This window comes from Melanostigma gelatinosum (genome assembly GCF_949748355.1).
Source record: "Melanostigma gelatinosum genome assembly, chromosome: 12".
Classification (NCBI taxonomy): Eukaryota; Metazoa; Chordata; class Actinopteri; order Perciformes; family Zoarcidae; genus Melanostigma; species Melanostigma gelatinosum.
In genome coordinates this window covers 302,501-322,500 of record NC_136645.1, presented here as the reverse complement: position 1 = coordinate 322,500, position 20,000 = coordinate 302,501, and the positions used below count along the sequence as shown (strand labels likewise).

At 41.6% G+C, this 20,000-nt stretch overlaps 1 protein-coding gene across 3 annotated transcripts in view; it reads right to left on the bottom strand.

The window, feature by feature from the left end:
• The window catches only part of tjap1 (tight junction associated protein 1 (peripheral)), a 41,461-nt gene that overhangs the window by 7,176 nt on the left and 14,285 nt on the right, over positions 1-20,000 (bottom strand). For 2 of the 3 annotated variants that reach the window (XM_079280715.1, XM_079280714.1), the window contains 7 exons: positions 18,677-18,772; positions 17,809-17,853; positions 13,168-13,325; positions 8,344-8,372; positions 7,809-7,970; positions 6,987-7,053; positions 2,005-2,112 (listed from right to left, as the gene is read on the bottom strand). In XM_079280715.1, coding sequence (XP_079136841.1) covers positions 2,005-2,112; positions 6,987-7,053; positions 7,809-7,970; positions 8,344-8,372; positions 13,168-13,287 — 486 coding nt within the window. In that variant the 5' untranslated portion in view covers positions 13,288-13,325; positions 17,809-17,853; positions 18,677-18,772. Of the gene's footprint in view, positions 1-2,004; positions 2,113-6,986; positions 7,054-7,808; positions 7,971-8,343; positions 8,373-12,144; positions 12,237-13,167; positions 13,326-17,808; positions 17,854-18,676; positions 18,773-20,000 lie in introns of those variants that run through there. The other variant, XM_079280716.1, reaches the window with a different exon arrangement.

The window sequence follows — 20,000 nt, the reverse complement described above, 5'->3', positions numbered from 1 at the left end:
ACCAACAGCAGGATTTTAAAGTCAATTCTTTGTTGGACAGGAAGCCAGTGCAAAGACCTCAGAACTGGAGTGATGTGGTCCACCCTCCTGGTCTTAGTGAGGACTCGAGCTGCAGCGTTCTGAATCAGCTGCAGCTTTCTGACGGACTTTTTACAGAGACCTGTAAACACACCGTTACAGTAGTCCAGTCTGCTGAAGATAAATGCGTGGACAAGTTTTACACATCCTGTTGAGACATAAGTCCTCTAATCCTTGATATATTCTTCAGGTGATAGGAGGCTGATTTTGTAATTGTCTTGATATGGCTGTTCAGGTTGAGGTCTGAATCCATAACTACACCTAGATTTCTGGCTTGGTTTGTGGGTTTTAACATCAGTGACTGAAGCTGAGCGGTGATTTTCAATTGTTCATCCTTGGTACCAAAAACAATTACTTCTGTTTTATCTTTGTTTAATTGAAGAAAATTCTGGCACATCCAGTTGTTGGTTTGTTCAATGCAGTTACCCAGCCCTTGTATGGGATTATAGTCCCCTGGTGACATAGTTATGTAGATTTGTGTGTCGTCTGCATAATTATGATAACACACTTTGTTGTTTTCCATAATCTGAGCTAGTGGAAGCATGTAGATGTTGAACAGAAGAGGCCCCAGTATTGAACCTTGGGGAACACCACATGTCATTTTAGTCAGCTCCGATGTGTAATGAGCTACAGACACAAAGTATTCTCGGTCCTTCAAGTAGGATTCAAACCAGTTAAGTGCTGTGCCAGAGAGTCCCACCCAGATGTTTAGTCTTTCTAGGAGTATGGCATGGTCGACCGTGTCGAATGCAGCACTGAGATCTAGTAACACTAAGACTGAACTTCTGCCATTGTCTATGTTTAAGTGGATGTCGTTGAAAACCTTAACAAGAGCAGTTTCAGTGCTGTGGTGCTGTCGAAAGCCTGACTGGAAAACATCAAAGCAGTTATTTACGGCCAAGAAGTTGTTCAGCTGTTGGAAAACCGCTTTTTCAATTATTTTACTCAAAAATGGGAGGTTTGATATTGGCCTATAATTTTTCATCGTTGCGGAGTCTAAACTAGCTTTCTTTAGGAGCGGTTTAATAACTGCAGTTTTTAGGGCTTGTGGGAAGACACCTGAGAGAAGGGATGTGTTTACAATTTGTAAGAGATCAGTGGTCATGCAGTTTGAAATATTTTTGAAAAAGTGTGTTGGTAGAATATCCAAGCAGCAGGAGGATGACTTCAGATGTTGTATGATGTCTTCTAGGCTTCTACGGTCGATTGAATGAAATTGTGTCATGATATTTGAATGGATGCTATTCAGAGATCGGGACAACACATATCCTGTGGTTGATGTGGAGGCACTGACTGCTTGTCTAATTTTCTGAATTTTGTCAGTAAAAAAGGAGGCAGATTGATTGCATGCCCAGGTGGATTGGAGTTCAGCAGCTACCGACACTGGAGGGTTTGTTAGCCTGTCGACGGTAGCAAATAAGGCGCGTGTATTGTTCTTGTTTTTGGTTATGATGTCAGAGAAGAATGGCTGCCTTGCATTTCTAAGTTCCAAATTATAATTGCGAAGTCTCTCTTTATAGATGTCACAGTGAACCTGGAGATTCGTTTTTCGCCACCTGCGCTCAGCTTTCCGACACTCTCGTGTTGGTACTTGGACTTAGACTAATACTACAGTAGTACGAGTATCAGAGTACTTGGACTCATACCACAGTAGTACTAGTATCAGAGTACTTGGACTCATACCACAGCAGTACTAGTATCAGAGTATTTTGACTCATACCGCAGTAGTACTAGTATCAGAGTACTTGGACTCATACCACAGTAGTACTAGTATCAGAGTACTTTGACTAATACCACAGTAGTACTAGTATCAGAGTACTTGGACTCATACCACAGTAGTACTAGTATCAGAGTATTTTGACTCATACCACAGTAGTACTAGTATCAGAGTATTAGTAGTACTAATATCAGATTGCTTGTACTCACGTTGAGCTCCTCCAGACGGTCGATGGTGTTCTTGGCGTCCAGAAGCTTGTTGGTGAGCTCCACGATCTCCTGGTCCATCGTCTTTTTGTCCCTCTCCACCTTCCGTAGCTATGGGAGGAGCATAGACATGACATCATCAACTGTCATCAGAGTGAGGCAGCCAATCAGGAGCCTGAGGTGACAGGACGCGGGCCTACATTCAGATAAACTGGGAATGTCAAAATCATGATTAGTTTTACATCATTTTTTTTTTTTATTGAAAATATGATAAAAAACAGTATTTTAATATTCATCCTTTATAAATGAATAATTATAGAATAACATCAATTAACTAATAAGTATACATTCATATACATTAATGAATAATAATATGAATTAATTAATAATACAATAATAATAACAACACAATGATATTAATAACACAATAATATGAATTAATTAATAATAACAATAATATTAATTAACTAGAAAATGCATTTCCTGCTGAAAATGCGTTGGAATGCTGAAAGCTGAAATGAATCTCAAAAACATTGCTGAAAATAGATATCCAATTTAAAAACAATTGCAAAAAGCTGAATAATTCAAAAAGATTACAAATATGAAGTTATGTCACCCCTCTCCTGAAAGAGCTGAACATTTTGATATTCGAACGGTTTCTGTAGCTTAAAAGAATTCCAGCAGTAGTGATATTTGTTGTAGTAGAAGTATTATTCGCAGTATAAGTATGAGTAGCATTTGAATAAGTACTAGTTGTAGCAGTAGTGATAGTTGTAGTAGCAGTAGTAGTAGAAGTTGTCGTCGAAGTATTTGTAATTAGAAGTAGTAGAAGTAGTAGTATCAGCAGTCGTACTAATGTAGTAGTATTAGTACTGGTTATTCGTACTGGTAGTAGCAGGAATAGCAGTATTAGCAGTTGTGGTATCAGTAATAATAGTAGTGGTAGTGGTAGTAATAGCAGTAGTGGTAGTAATAATATTTATGGTAGCAGTAATAGCAGTAGCAGTAGTAGTAATAGTAGCAACAGCAAAAGTTGTAGTAGTAGTGGCAATACTAGAAATATTAGCAGTAGTAGTAGTTGTCGCAGTGTTAGTAAGAGCATTCATTATTTCAACAAAAAAGCCTAATTTTGAGCGAAACGTTTAAATACAGTTAATCCATGAGGCTTTTATTTTGAAAGGGTGGGACTGGGTGGGGGAGGGAGGGGGAGAGGAGACATAATCATCATGTTTGACACATAAACAGAGGTTATTAAATGACCGGCTTCATCACAAGCAGTTCAGTTAGAATTCACTCTCTGGGGCTTTTATTTTGAAATGGGGTGTGTGTGTGTGTGTGTGTGTGTGTGTGGGGGGGGGGGGGGTAGAGGAGGGGGGAAAGACCTCTAAAGATCCCTAAGACCTGAATGACTGTATGAGAGACACAGAGAGAGAGAGGGAGAGGAGTGTATGTGCGCGTGTGTCTGTGAGTCTGTGTGTTTATCAACATCACTAATTGGCTCAATCGCGAACACCTGTGTGCCTGAAGCCATTTGAAAATATTCTCCATAGAGATCCTATTGAAAAAATAAAAAGCTTAATAATTCAAAAAGTTTAAAGGTTAGAAATATAAAAAGTCATAGCACACCTCTGGTGAAAGAGCTGAACATTTTAATAGTTGAACGGTTTCTGTAGCTTAAAAAATGAAGGAGGAGAAGAGGGGCACGGAAGAAATAGAAGTTGAATAAAGAAACAGGATAACAATAGTTATTTGTTGGAAATATGCTTAAACAGCATTCCAACAATTATGAATACTGATGTTAAATTAAGCTATGATGAGCTTTCACTGTTAATTTAACATCTCTATTACATGTTGATGCCTCCATGACCAAGTTAAGCAGATGAGACTGAGGACAACTATGTAGAAGAAAAGATGTTCACTTTGCCTAATATGTAGCTTGACAGAGTTCTCATGTGTGTCCTGGTGTTCTCATGTTTCCTTACCTCCTCATCCCTCACTCCCGTAACTGTCCGTGCTGGATCCGTCCCCGTTGTTTTAAAAAGCTAAATAAATGATTAGCATGACGTCATGCAGCTAGCCAAACCTGTCTGGTGTACAGCTAGTACAGAAGCTTCATGTGCTGCTTCCCTTTCCCGCGAGTCTGCTGTCTGATTGTGAGGTCAGGCTGATCTGATATCAGCTCTTTGGCTGCAGAATCTCCTCAAAGTTCTCCTCTCAAACGGGTCTTGGAGGAGGAGTGCTCGCCTGTCGAGACTTCTCCTGACGAGAACGTGCAGCGAGGGGGGCCTGATCGTTCTGCCCCACGCTGAATCTATTTGAGGGCGCTGATTGGCTAAATTGTATGTCACTCATTTATATCTTGAATCAGCAATTGGCTAAACTGCTTCATAGACCCGCCTCTTTTGGGCCAAAACGATCAGGCCCCCCAAGCTGCGCGTTCTCAGAGTGTCGTGCACACAGGCAGAGAGCACGAGCAGGAAAAGGATATATTTTGCGCAGATATCATATTTTACACACATTAATGGGTACATTCCATAGTTCAAAAACACAAATATTGACAATTTGTATAATTTATGATTATAATTTTTTTTTTTTTTTTTTTTTGTGTGGCTCATGGTGGGGCCATGCCCCATGGCCCTCTATTGACCAGCCGCCACTGGTAGCAGTAGTAGTAATAGTAATGGCAGTAGAAGATGTAGCAGTAGTAGTAGTACTAGTAGCAGTCATACTAATAGCTGTAGTAGTATTATTACTTTTAGTAGCATGAATAGCAGTAGTAGTAGTAGCAGTGGTCGTATAAGTAATAGTAGTAGTAGTGGTAGTAATAGCAGTAGTGGTAGTAATAATATTGATGGTAGCAGTAATAGCAGTAGCAGTAGTAGTAGTAATAGTAGCAACAGCAAAAGTTATAGTAGAAGTCGTAGTCGCAGTAATACTATATTAGCAGCAGCAGTAGTAGTTGTCACAGTATTAGTAAGCATTCATTTTTTAAACAAAAAAGCCTAATTTTGAGCTTGTTTAAATACAGTTAATCCATGGGTCTTTTATTTTGAAAGGGTGGGGCTGAGTGGGGGGGAGAGGAGACATAATCATAATGTCTGACACACATAAACAGAGGTTATTAAATGCCTGGCTTCATCACAAGTATTTCAATTAGAATTCACTCTTTGGGGCTTTTATTTTGCAATGGGGTGTGTATGTGTGGGGGGGGGGGTCCTCTAAAAGTCTCTATGACCTGAATGACTGTATGAGAGAGAGACAGACAGAGAGAGAGAGAGGAAAGAATTAGTGAGTGAGTGAGTGAGAGAGAGCGAGAGAGACTGATATCGCTGGCAAACTTTCTCATTTGGAGATTGTCCGATGTTTTATCTTTTACAGCTTACATGACGATTGTCCTGCTCTGCCATGTCTTTCCTCGTCTCTCCCTCTTGTGTCGCGGTGTGTGTAAATGTCACTCGAATCAGGAAACTTATCAGAATACTCATATCTGATTGGCCGAGCTGCAACATGTAACAGCTGCAACAAATCATGTGTGTGCAAACACCTGTGTGCCTGAAGCCATTTCATGGAGATAAAACAGGGAAACACCTCTCAAACAAATCATCAAAACTCCCGTAACCGTAGCTCCTATTGCTCCGATATTAATAATTGAGGGGAAGGATGAGTTGAAGAACAGATCCTGTAAAACCTGTGTCTGTAGTCTAAAAAATGTGGCTTAACTGGCGATCTAGAAATGGGGTACCGTGTTCTGTGGAAGATGTTTTTGAAGCAAAATTTAACATTGGTCTCTATGGAGCAGAAAGTTGGTTTTCCTCTCAATTAACGGCTTCCGTGTCAAATGTGGAAATCTGTGGGATTCCACAGTAATTTTTCTACGACAAGGACAATATTAGCTACTTCTACATCCAGAAAGTATGCATGAAGAGTGAAGATTGTGGACACAGTGGCAAAATACAAATGTTTTTTTCACAAGAATCTCAAGCTGCTCTTCACTCTAGCGGTGACATCACGCACTCTAAGCTGCGCAATACACACCCATTATAAAGTCAGAAAAGGGCTGAAAAATCATAAAAGTTAAATTGCTGCAGTTCAAAAAGTTTAAAAGATATCAAAAAGCTGAATCATGTTGGCAATAGTTGAGGGTTTTCTCAACATTTGAAAGTTGAAATGGTGTCTGTAGCTGAAGGTATGAGGAAGTTGAAGGATTTGAAAGTTGAAGAAGTTTAAGAGGATTTGAAAATATTCTCCATAGAGATCCCATTGAAAATAAAAAGCTTAATAATTCAAAAGGTTTAAAGGTTAGAAATATGAAAAGTCATAGCACCCCTCTGGTGAAAGAGCTGAACATTTTGATAGTTGAATGGTTTCTGTAGCTTAACAAATGAAGGCGAAGAAGAGGTGGGATGGAAGAAATAGAAGAAGTTAAATAAAGATTCGAAGAACAATAGTTGGAATGCTGAACAGCATTCCAACAATAATGTTAAATAAATATAAAATCAGTTGAATCAGATCAATGTTTGGTAGCTTCGGACAGAAACACCACAGAAGAAGAGTTAGGAGGAGGAAGAACATGAATAAACCCAACTGCATGAACCCAAGTCTGACTGACAGCAGCCTGATGAAGGATGAAGGATGAAGATGAGTCGGTCCATCACAGAGCAGCATGAAGGAAGAGGAGACAAAGAGGAGACAGAAGATGAAAGGACATCACAACGAGACACATTTCATTAAATCAGACAATCTGATTGGACAGAGAGACGCCTTGTCTGAGTGACATCAACGCGTAGGAGACGGAAGACGGACATAAAAGAGGAGAGGAGACACAGAGGAGACAGAGCGTATTTTAATTTTGTCATTGATCAGCGAGTGTGATCAATAAAAACAAACACACACACACACACACACACACACACACACACACACACACACACACACACACACACACACACACACACACACACACACGCACAAAGGTGAAAGTTTACCAGTGCGTGAAGCTTCTCTTCTAGATCCTGATTGGCTCTCTGAGATGCTGTGTAGCTGTTCTGGAGTCTGTAAAGAAAGAAAAGTGTTACTGAGCTCAGTTATAGACTAGTCACAGACGAGTCACCGAAGAGTGACAGACGAGTCACCGACGAGTCAGACGAGTCACAGACGAGTCACCGAAGAGTCAGACGAGTCACAGACGAGTCACAGACGAGTCACCGAAGAGTCAGACGAGTCACAGACGAGTCACAGAAGAGTCAGACGAGTCACAGACGAGTCACAGACGAGTCACCGACGAGTCACAGACGAGTCACAGACGAGTCACCGAAGAGTCAGACGAGTCACAGACGAGTCACCGAAGAGTCACCGAAGAGTCACAGACGAGTCACAGATGAGTCAGACGAGTCACAGACGAGTCACCGAAGAGTCAGACGAGTCACAGACGAGTCACAGACGAGTCACAGACGAGTCACAGACGAGTCACAGACGAGTCAGACGAGTCACAGACGAGTCACCGAAGAGTCAGACAAGTCACAGACGAGTCACAGACGAGTCACCGAAGAGTCAGACGAGTCACAGACGAGTCACAGACGAGTCACAGACGAGTCACAGACGAGTCACCGAAGAGTCACAGACGAGTCACAGACGAGTCACAGACGAGTCACAGACGAGTCACAGACGAGTCACAGACGAGTCACAGACGAGTCACAGACGAGTCACAGACGAGTCACAGACGAGTCAGACGAGTCACAGACGAGTCACAGACGAGTCACAGTCGAGTCTGATCGAATATAACTGATCCGGATCATCAGAGTCCTCACCTGCAGAACTTGTCCCTCATCTTGTCCAGGTCGTCTCTGGTCCGGCTTAGCTCCGCCTCCATGTAGTGACGGCTGCTGTCAAACTCCGCCTCCATGGCCTCCATCTTGTGGTTGGAGAGAGAGAGGCGTCGCTGTAGATCCTCATTCTGCTGCTGGAGGATTCTGGGTAGTGGGGGTCAGAGGTCAGTGAGGTCATAACAGGAAGACGGTCTCTGAGTTTAACATGAAGTACATATAAACAAACTACTGGGCTGTTGTGGGGTACTTGTACTTTAAATGAATGTAGTGCTTTTTACTGTACTACATCTCAGGTAAATATTGTATATATATATGTATATATACTATAAATCATTACAATTAAAAGTACAATGAACACATCAGTTGGGAAAATCGTGGCTGAAAGAAGAGTCAATGCTGTTCTTAAATGATCATTGATAACTAATAATCATATGATAATCATCATGTAAGCTGATGAAGCAGCGCTAATGTTGATAATAATATTACCAATAAAACATTAGATTGCTATGAATCTCACCTGATCCGGTCAGAGTCTGATAACGCCTCCTGGAACACAACAAATGGAGGTCAGTCTCGGGTATTAATGTACAAATACATATATTTATTTATTAATACATCTTTCATCATAATCAAACAGAAATAATTTTCTTGATGTTTCATGACGTTACAAAGGTTTGGCTTCAAAGACAAGCTGCTTAGAAACGTTAGAACATGAAAATATCTGTAACCCGACACGGTGACCTCATAGTCATCATCATCCTGTTTTCACCTGCTGGAGGCGGAGCCTGAGGACGGTCAGCAGGGTGATTGGAGAACTACAGGTCAGATTGTAATGAAACTTGGTGGAAGGGTGAAGCATTAACCGAGGAAGAAGCCACTGAAGTCTGAAGCGGAACCACGGAGAGGAAACACTTCAAACATCCACAGTGTTGAACTCAAAACCCTTATAGTTACTGAATCTATAGATTTAGTTACAGTTCATAACTTATAAAATATTAATCATTTCATAAAAAGTTCAGAGCTCTTGAATGGAAACAATAACTACTATTCATCATTGTTATTGGAAAGATCAATAACCAGTTTCACTATAATCACTTATTTGATTCTTCTGGCAGACTTTTGGACTTTGAGAGCCAAAAGTGAGATTTTACATTTTACAGAGCAAACAAATCACATCTATGTGAAACGTACAGCGAGGGCTGCTTCGTCGAAGTTTTGTAGGGGGCGCTATTGAGCCGATTTGCCACTCTGAACGAATAAAATCATATTATCTTACTAAATTCTGGGCTTGTAATCTGTGTGCCAAGTTTGTTCACGTTTCGAGCATTTTTAGCCTCTCAAAATTACCTTCGTTTTTCACGGCGAAGACTGCGTCGCCACCACAACGGCGTTCGACGAAACATTAAAAGCTTCATGATCTGGCATTATGAACTTCTTACATTTGTGTGGAACTAACTTGATGTTGATCTGATTTACCTACTAAGAGAACCAAGCCAAAGTATAAAGACTTTAACTTCCTGTTACCAGTAGGTGGCGCTATGACTGATTCAAAATTGGCCTGCGGATGTCCTTAGGCCTGGAGTCTAATCAAGCATGTGACATCTGGTAAAGATCTGATGATGTGGAGTCGAGATACATCAGTTTATTCGTTCATGGCGAAGGATCGAAATTCGCAGAGCCGCCACGTCGCCGCCCTTCAGTAACTTCTTACAATCTTCACAACGAAGCATTATCAAGGTCTTAAGGCTTGTTTGACAACATTTGAGAGGGATCTGATTAATCTGTGAGGAGCAGGATGTCAAAGTACGAAGCGTACAACTTCCAGTTCCACTAGGTGGCGCTATCACTATGATTCTAAATTATCATATAGATGTGTTCCGGGTCAGGATGTTATGACATATGAGAGATTTTGAGCAGATTCGACAATGTACGGCCGAGTTACAACAACATCCTGTTTCGTGGCGAATGGTGTTTCTTTGACGCCACGCCACGGCCACATAGTTCGATAACTTTTTGATCTTTGAGTAACTTTTCACTGCCAAGGTCTCAAGAGCAGATTAGCCGAATCTGAAGTCAATCAGATTAATACTCTAGGAGGAGTTCGTTAAAGTAGGGCTCCTTGAAATGGTCCAAAAAGGTCATCAAATTAAAAATGGCCGACTTGGTGTTTGGAATTGGATTTTTTGTACGTCCCATCATGATCCACACACCTACCACATTTTATACAGCTCGGTGAAACCCAATGTTGGGACTACTCAATAGGGGGCGCTATCGCTATAGCCAATATGCCATACTGCAGCTGGACACCCCAATCAGACTGAATTTTTTGCAAATTCTGGCTTGCGTGCCAAATTTCAAAAAATTGCCAGTATCCCAAGCACCTCCTTTTTGCGACAAACACGTACGATAATAATAAACAGAATAACAATAGGTCCTCCGCTCCAACTACGTCGGTGCTCGGGCCCTAATACACAAGTATAAATAAATAGTTAGCTGTAGCCGTACAAACATTGTTTATTGTTAAAATAAAAACATCAAAAGTAAATATATATTTTGATTGCGACTATTGATTGATTGGAACTCCACCTGACTGGAATTTTAAAACTTTCTCCTAAATTGAGGACTTTTGCTGGACTGCTGCTCTTATTCGACTGATCACACGATAGATCAGATGACCGACATGTGACCCATCAGTGATGTCAGGTCAGTAAACGTCAATGAGATGACAGATGTTTCCTGTTTCTTCATCGATCTCTGTCGACGTATGGAAACACGTCCTATCCCAGAATGCACTGGATTTTTACACAATGGAACCTCTCAGCTGATCTATCGCCTCCAGAGCCGTAAAATCAATAACTAAGCTACTAAAAGGCCAATCAGATTGCTGCGTTCTGCAGCTGCAGGTTTCTGCTGTGATTATTTATTATAAACAATTTATCAGTTCCCTGAAGTTCATTCTTGGCGATCAATATCAGAGCATGTGGAGATTAAAAGCCGATGGTTGCATTATGATAGATTTATGTTTCATCTCCTGACCTTTGTACTGTTGCATTCTGGGTATTCCAGGGACTAACGCTGCGGTCTGAAGATGAAACCTAACTTGATTGATTATTTTAATGTTGAATAAAAACACTGTCTTTCAATAGAGTTTGGTCACTCTCAGCCTTCAAAAACATGAAAAAGGTTAATAATTGATAAGTTTATTATTTCGGTTTGTGACAGGCCGTTTGGACCACAGCTTGTAAAGGAATTAAATCAGTTAAAAATAAAAGTTTGTATTCACAAGCAGAAAAAAGTCTTGTAAAACCTCCGCCTGTGCTGGTCAACAATCTGTAAAAAATATGTTCTTCAGAGAATAATAAGGAGTGAGACATAGTGTATATTATATCTATAACTGTTTATATTATATAACTAAACATACTGATGTGTTTTATGTATATTATATCTATAACTGTTTATATTATATAACTAAACATGTTGATGTGTTTTATGTATATTATATCTATAACTGTTTATATTATATAACTAAACATACTGATGTGTTTTATGTATATTATATCTATAACTGTTTATATTATATAACTAAACATACGGATGTGTTTTATGTATATTATATCTATAACTGTTTATATTATATAACTAAACATACTGATGTGTTTTATGTATATTATATACACAACTGTTTATATTATATAACTAAACATACTGATGTGTTTTATGTATATTATATCTATAACTGTTTATATTATATAACTAAACATACTGATGTGTTTTATGTATATTATATACACAACTGTTTATATTATATAACTAAACATACTGATGTGTTTTATGTATATTATATCTATAACTGTTTATATTATATAACTAAACATACTGATGTGTTTTATGTATATTATATCTATAACTGTTTATATTATATAACTAAACATACGGATGTGTTTCATGTATATTATATCTATAACTGTTTATATTATATAACTAAACATACGGATGTGTTTCATGTATATTATATACACAACTGTTTATATTATATAACTAAACATACGGATGTGTTTTATGTATATTATATCTATAACTGTTTATATTATATAACTAAACATACTGATGTGTTCTTTAGCTTAGCATCATCGCTATCTGGAGACACCCAGAGAGGACACGGTCTGAACCTGAACCAGTGTGGACCTGGACCTGAACAAGAAACTTCATATCTTAATGCAGAACTTTAAGACCTTTCATAATAAAACATTTTAAGGAGGAGATGATGATGATGATGATGATGATGATGAAGGTGCCCCCCCCCCCCCCTCTGACATACCTTGATGTGGGACAGAAGAGACTGATTAGAAGCAGGTCTGTGTTTGTGCCTTAGTGGCTCCTCTGTCTCCTGAACCTCCATCTTTACTCCTCTATTTACACTCCACACCTCCTCTTTAGGCCCCGCCCTTTCTGTGACGCCACTGTGCCACCGCAGGGTCTCCTGCCCCGCCCTCTCTTCCTGCAGCGGCTGGTACCAGCTGCCGGGCCGCTGTATGGCCGCCACCCAGTCGTCCCAGCGCCTCCTACGGTCGGCAGACGTAACCTCCTCCGCCCGCTGCTTCCTGTGGGCGGGGACGCCGTGGCGCCGGTGGGGGGTGGGGCTTCCTCGCTCGCTGGAGGACGTCCTGCCCAGCAGCGTCAGGTGGGCGGGGCTTAGAACGCGACAGGTGATTTCGTCCAGGAAGTTGGAGAAGCGAACCTTCTCCTCCAGAACCTGCATCTTCCAGTTGCAGTCCATCTTGCAGGGAGAAGGCGGGTCCGAGGACCGCCGCGAGGCCGCCGCCCACTGGTCCGACCGGTCCAGAGAGCGGGTGGGCAGGTGGAGGAGGGCACCGCCACGCTCTCTGATGTCATCCAGCTGCTCCTCTGACTTAGCCTTTCTGATGATGTCATAGGCGTGCTCCACGCCCAGCGAGACCGCTGGATTCAGGATCCCCTTCGGAGGCGTGGCTGTCTGAGTGCGGTGGTGGCGCCCTCCTCTGGCGCCGCGGGCGGAGGAGGAAGAGGAGGGTTTCCTGGCTGCGGTGAGCTTTCGATGCGTTGGAAAATCCTCGCTGTCACAGCCGACGAAGAGACTCGCTGTGACGCCCACCGCCGTGGCTCTGGTCCGGTTGTGCCGGTGGCCGCTGAAAAGCGGTGGGACACAGAGCTCCACGCTGGACAGACTGGAGATGTCCAGCTCGCTGTCCGAGAGCGGTGAGGTTGCGAGGCCGCGCAGCGACCCGAAGCCCTGCGGCCACTGAGAGGTGGCGGTTGGGAGGCGGGGGAGGGGTGGAGTTGTGTTTAACGGGTGTCGGTTTACCTGTTTGATGTCGGGCTGCTGCGCAGGTGGAGGTGGAGCGACAGATGGGGCGTGACGCATTTCGCGGTGCTGAGGAGGAGCCTTACGGTACGGCTTCCTGGCCGGGGCCGCACTAGTCATCCTGGGACTTCTTCTTCTCTGCTGTCGGTCTGTCGGTGCTGCCAGCAGAAGAAGAAGAGTTAGATAAACACGACAATGACGCCCGCCAACCGCCGCCGACCTCCGAGCACAACGCCTCAACCAGGACTGGACTATGTCACTACTGTCACTCTCTCTCTCTCTGTGTGTGTGCAGATCAATGCTCGGTCGCCCCTCATCAACATCAAACATGCCTCCCTCTCACACACACCTGCTCGTCTCTCTTTGTAGCTTTAAGAGGACGAGCCCGGAGGCTCTGACCTGCACTGTGAGGACATGTGTCCTCGTAGAGAAGTCCTCACCAACAAATCCGTCCTCACAAGTATATCATAGGTCCTTAGGGGTGTGTGTGTGTGTACTCCTGAACTATGACCTTTGTGAGGACCATGGCCGTTACCGTGAGAACATTTTGGACAAAGGTCCAAACACAAGATTCTGTGTGTGTGTTTGACAATTGTGACTTTGTGAGGACCAAGTGTCGAACCTTCACTGTAAGGACCTTGTCTTAAAAGCTTCCCTTTGTAGGATCCAAAACTAAAAACATAGATGAATGGTGGTCCTCACAAGTGTGTCAATACATGTACTGTGTATGTGTGTGTGTCTATGTGTGTGTGTGTGCGTGCCTCAGGCGACACATTGATCTCAAACAGTTTCCAGAACAGGAAGTGCAGCTCCATTGATCTGAATGAGGGCATCGTTAGCATGTCAGCATTAGCATGTTTATGTGAATGACACAGAGCTATCACAAGCTAACATGCTAACTGGTCTGATGTGTTCAGTGTTCTACTGGTCTGATGTGTTCAGTGTTTTACTGGTTTCTACTGGTCTGATGTGTCCAGTGTTTTACTGGTTTCTACTGGTCTGATGTGTCCAGTGTTCTACTGGTTTCTACTGGTCTGATGTGTCCAGTGTTCTACTGGTTTCTACTGGTCTGATGTGTCCAGTGTCACATGACCATGTTCTGCCTGAGGGGACCAATGAGGAGCCATCGATCACTGTGTCACACACAGACGCTGTCCGTCCTCACAGTAAAAAAACCCCAGATAATTTGATGAAGTTTCAATGCGTCATTTCTGTCTTTGAAAACTACAATATCCATGAACCTCGGCTGCTGTTGCTATGGAGGAGTCAGAATCTGACAGTGAACTGATTTAAACAGCTGGATGTTTTATCATCTTCAAAGTGCAGAAAAAGTCGAGCATGAACATTTTAAAGCTCTGCGATTGGCTGTTTGTATTCTGAAATGCACTCTGGGAGTTGTAGGATACTTCTCTCTTTTTTGTAGCTTTGGGTTTAACAGTTATTCATCTTTTGTTTGATGGAAAAAAACATTTTTATTTTTCAGAATCATTAAATCTCATGTTCAGACTTAAACTAATGACATGTTGGTCCATCTCTCAATATAGTCTGACTTCCTGTTTGTTAGTTCCTGCCTGAGACGTAATTCTGTGGGCAATGATTACAATTTTTTATCGAGATTAATAGCGATTAATCTCATTGTTATGGTAAAGTTCAATGATGAATTCATAAGTAGTGTTTTGCTCTCTTTTATTTTAAAGTGCCGCTCTATGAACTAAAGGTGAAGAACATTGTGTGTGAACACTTTGAACACATCAGGTTGTTGTTAGCAGCAGTGTTCTCTTCACACAGCAGCAGTTCTATCTCTTCTATATCTGTGCTCAGTGTGTGAAACGTTCCACTGCTGTGAACAGAACAACATGTTTCACACGTTCATCTACATGTGTGTGTTGAGTCTTCATCACAGTCAGAGCATGTGATGCAGCGCTACTCTTCATCACTATGATGCAGCTCTACTCTTCATCACTATGACCAGCTCTACTCTTCATCACTATGACGCAGCTCTACTCTTCATCACTATGACGCAGCGCTACTCTTCATCACTATGACGCAGCGCTACTCTTCATCACTATGACGCAGCTCTACTCTTCATCACTATGACGCAGCGCTACTCTTCATCACTATGACGCAGCTCTACTCTTCATCACTATGATGCAGCTCTACTCTTCATCACTATGACGCAGCGCTACTCTTCATCACTATGACGCAGCTCTACTCTTCATCACTATGACGCAGCGCTACTCTTCATCACTATGACGCAGCTCTACTCTTCATCACTATGATGCAGCTCTACTCTTCATCACTATGATGCAGCTCTACTCTTCATCACTATGATGCAGCTCTACTCTTCATCACTATGATGCAGCTCTACTCTTCATCACTATGATGCAGCTCTACTCTTCATCACTATGATGCAGCTCTACTCTTCATCACTATGATGCAGCTCTACTCTTCATCACTATGATGCAGCTCTACTCTTCATCACTATGATGCAGCTCTACTCTTCATCACTATGATGCAGCTCTACTCTTCATCACTATGATGCAGCTCTACTCTTCATCACTATGATGCAGCTCTACTCTTCATCACTATGATGCAGCTCTACTCTTCATCACTATGAAGCAGCTCTACTCTTCATCACTATGACGCAGCTCTACTCTTCATCACTATGATGCAGCTCTACTCTTCATCACTATGATGCTGCTCTACTCTTCATCACTATGATGCAGCTCTACTCTTCATCACTATGACGCAGCTCTACTCTTCATCACTATGATGCAGCTCTACTCTTCATCACTATGATGCTGCTCTACTCTTCATCACTATGATGCAGCTCTACTCTTCATCACTATGATGCAGCTCTACTCTTCATCACTATGACGCAGCTCTACTCTTCATCACTATGACGCAGCTCTACTCTTCATCACTATGATGCAGCTCTACTCTTCATCACTATGATGCTGCTCTACTCTTCATCACTATGATGCTGCTCTACTCTTCATCACTATGATGCAGCTCTACTCTTCATCACTATGATGCAGCTCTACTCTTCATCACTATGAAGCAGCTCTACTCTTCATCACTATGACGCAGCTCTACTCTTCATCACTATGACGCAGCTCTACTCTTCATCACTATGACGCAGCTCTACTCTTCATCACTATGATGCAGCTCTACTCTTCATCACTATGACGCAGCTCTACTCTTCATCACTATGACGCAGCTCTACTCTTCATCACTATGATGCAGCTCTACTCTTCATCACTATGATGCAGCTCTACTCTTCATCACTATGATGCAGCTCTACTCTTCATCACTATGATGCAGCTCTACTCTTCATCACTATGATGCTGCTCTACTCTTCATCACTATGATGCAGCTCTACTCTTCATCACTATGATGCAGCTCTACTCTTCATCACTATGATGCTGCTCTACTCTTCATCACTATGATGCAGCTCTACTCTTCATCACTATGATGCAGCTCTACTCTTCATCACTATGATGCAGCTCTACTCTTCATCACTATGATGCAGCTCTACTCTTCATCACTATGAAGCAGCTCTACTCTTCATCACTATGACGCAGCTCTACTCTTCATCACTATGACGCAGCTCTACTCTTCATCACTATGACGCTGCTCTACTCTTCATCACTATGATGCAGCTCTACTCTTCATCACTATGATGCTGCTCTACTCTTCATCACTATGACGCAGCTCTACTCTTCATCACTATGATGCAGCGCTACTCTTCATCACTATGATGCAGCTCTACTCTTCATCACTATGATGCAGCTCTACTCTTCATCACTATGATGCAGCTCTACTCTTCATCACTATGATGCAGCTCTACTCTTCATCACTATGATGCAGCTCTACTCTTCATCACTATGATGCAGCTCTACTCTTCATCACTATGATGCAGCTCTACTCTTCATCACTATGATGCTGTAACTCAGAGGTGATGAAGGTGACCCAGCTCTACTCTTCATCACTATGATGCTGTAACTCAGAGGTGATGAAGGTGACCCAGCCATCAAAGAATAAAGACACTTTAATAAAGAACTAAACACGGAGAAGCAGCGTTCAGTGTGTCTGCTCCACATTTCTGAACAAAGTCCAGAAAGCTGCAGGTCTGCTGAGACCCTCACCTTTAAATCAGGACTGCAGACTTTTCCGTTTGCTGCCTTTAATTCAACCACATTCAAGGATATGAACACGTTTCTGCATTTTACTTTACTACTGCATTTTATTTCTTACACTGCTTTCTAGTGTTTCAATGAATGTTCTTCATTGTTTTTAAATCTCCTTTTCTTCTGCCTCATGTTTTGATGTTTTGAATGCTTTTATGTGAAGCACTTTGAATGACCTCGTTGTTGAAATGTGCTGGACAAATAAACGTCATCATGTCCGTCTACTTTCTTTTCTTCTTCCACTGGTTCTCCACCTCTCTCCTTTTCTACCTGGACTTATTTCCAGTCTTACTTTCTCCTTTCTTTCTCATACTGTCATTCCTTTTTTTCTTCATCTCACACCCCTCACCCTCCTCTTCCTCTCTGAGCTGATTTTCTAAATAAAACATGTGTTTTATATTTAAAGTAAAAACAGGTACTGTAGGATGTAAAGTAATAAAAGTGTTAGTACCTGAAAGGTGAGCTGTTCCACAGCGGACTACATCCACAGAAACACCTGAAACAACAAGCATCACCTGTTCATGTTCACATTGTTAAATCAGAAGAACTTGATCTGCAGACAGTTATAAATATGACTATAAACACCGCTTCATATTTTAACTCTAGCTTGTAAAATTAGTATTTTAACAGAACACAGAACTGATGCATTCACATTAGTACTTTAAAACTAACAGCATGTCAACATTTTAACATAAACATTAAATTTAGTATTTTAACATAACATGTTAACAATAGCATGTAAACATTAGTGTTTTAACATAACATGTTAACAATAGCATGTAAACATTAGTGTTTTAACATAACATGTTAACAATAGCATGTAAACATTAGTGTTTTAACATAACATGTTAACAATAGCATCTAAACATTAGTGTTTTAACATAACATGTTAACAATAGCATGTAAACATTAGTGTTTTAACATAACATGTTAACAATAGCATCTAAACATTAGTGTTTTAACATAACATGTTAACAATAGCATGTAAACATTCGTGTTTTAACATAACATTTTAACAACAGCATGTAAACATTAATATCTTAACACTAACATGTTAACATTACCTTATTAACTTTCGTATTTTTAAAATAAGTGTTTGACATGTTAACAATATTCTAACATAACATATTATGAATGTGATTATAGGCCCAGTCTACACGATGAGATAATGTCACCATAACAATCGCCAGTTTCTTTTGAACGGTAAAATTTCCACAGCAAACAGTGTAATGTCCATTCTACATTCATTCTAGAACCTTTTCGTTTCACCTGAGCCTTCATGTCATCAGTCTCTGGTGAGTGTGTGTATACATCCTCACCTCGCACATCAGCGCTGAAAACTCTTCATCCTCTCTGCAGGTTTGGTCCTCACATTCAGTGCTCTTCCTCCTCCGAGCCTCGTCCTCAGGACTCACCTGAAACATAAGACGTCCAGGTGGAAAAAACACAGTCAATAGCTGCTGTCAGTCTGTGACTCACCTGAGAGGAGTCAGAATGTGACTGTGATAGTATGAATATATTTTGGACTAGAAGTGAAATGTGGTTTGGTTCAGTGAACATGACAAACTAGATCACACGATACACTGCCCGCCCCCCCACCCAGCTGAGGGAGTGATTGACATCAGCCAATCAGAGAGCAGCCACCAGCTCATCCTACCCATAATCCTCTCTGAGCGGAGATAAAACCCTGTGCAATGTAATCCCCCCCCCCCCCCACACACACACACACACACACACACACACACACACACACTAAGTTAGTCAGCAGAAAAAGTTATTTTGATAATCAATGAATTGATTTTCTAAAAATTAGCTGACTGATAGGAACCCTGATGAAAGTGTTTTATGACTCATTCAGGATTTTATTCTCTGAGGTCCGTCAGCCCAGATGCATGGTCGGACAGAACACATTACCCAGAACCCCCTTCTCTATTGTCAGAGACGTTGGGGTGGATCTGTGGCGTTTAAATGATTCATAGATGAGTTATATTATATAATGAAAGAGAAGGAGAGGACGCGTCAAGGACACACTGATGTCTCCTTTGTCCAATGCATGAATAAAACAAACATTTGCTGTTTTCTGATCTTCACCTTCACAAAAACACATTAATTTTTCCTTAATTTGTTTTGTCAACTTGACCTCCTCTCCTCACCGTTTCCATGCTTCCTTCCCTGCCACCTTACTTTCTTTTCTTCTCTTCTGTCCTTCATGTCCTCTTTGTGTTTCCTTCTCTTCCACTTTGTTGCCTTCATATGCTCCATTTTGCCATTTCCCTCTCTTCCTCCTGTTATTTCCTGCACACTATCTCCTTCTTTCCTTCACTGCCTCTTTCCGTTTTCTCCTGCTCATTTACTTTTGTGTCCCCCACCTCCTCTTTCTGCTTGATATTTACTATAATCTCATGTTTCTTTCACATAGTTTTTATTTCCTTACATCAGTCATTGCCTCCTGTCCTGTGCTTTCTTTTCATTACTTTTTCGCTTATTTCTACTCCTCCTTTCCTTCATGTCGTCCTTCCCTTCCTCTTCCCAGCTGTAAGGAGACAGTTGACCTGGTCTGAAGGTCTGAAGGTGAGGAGGTGGATCAGTAGACTCAGAACATTTCTGCTCCACTGAAGCAAACGCAACGAGACGACTTCACTT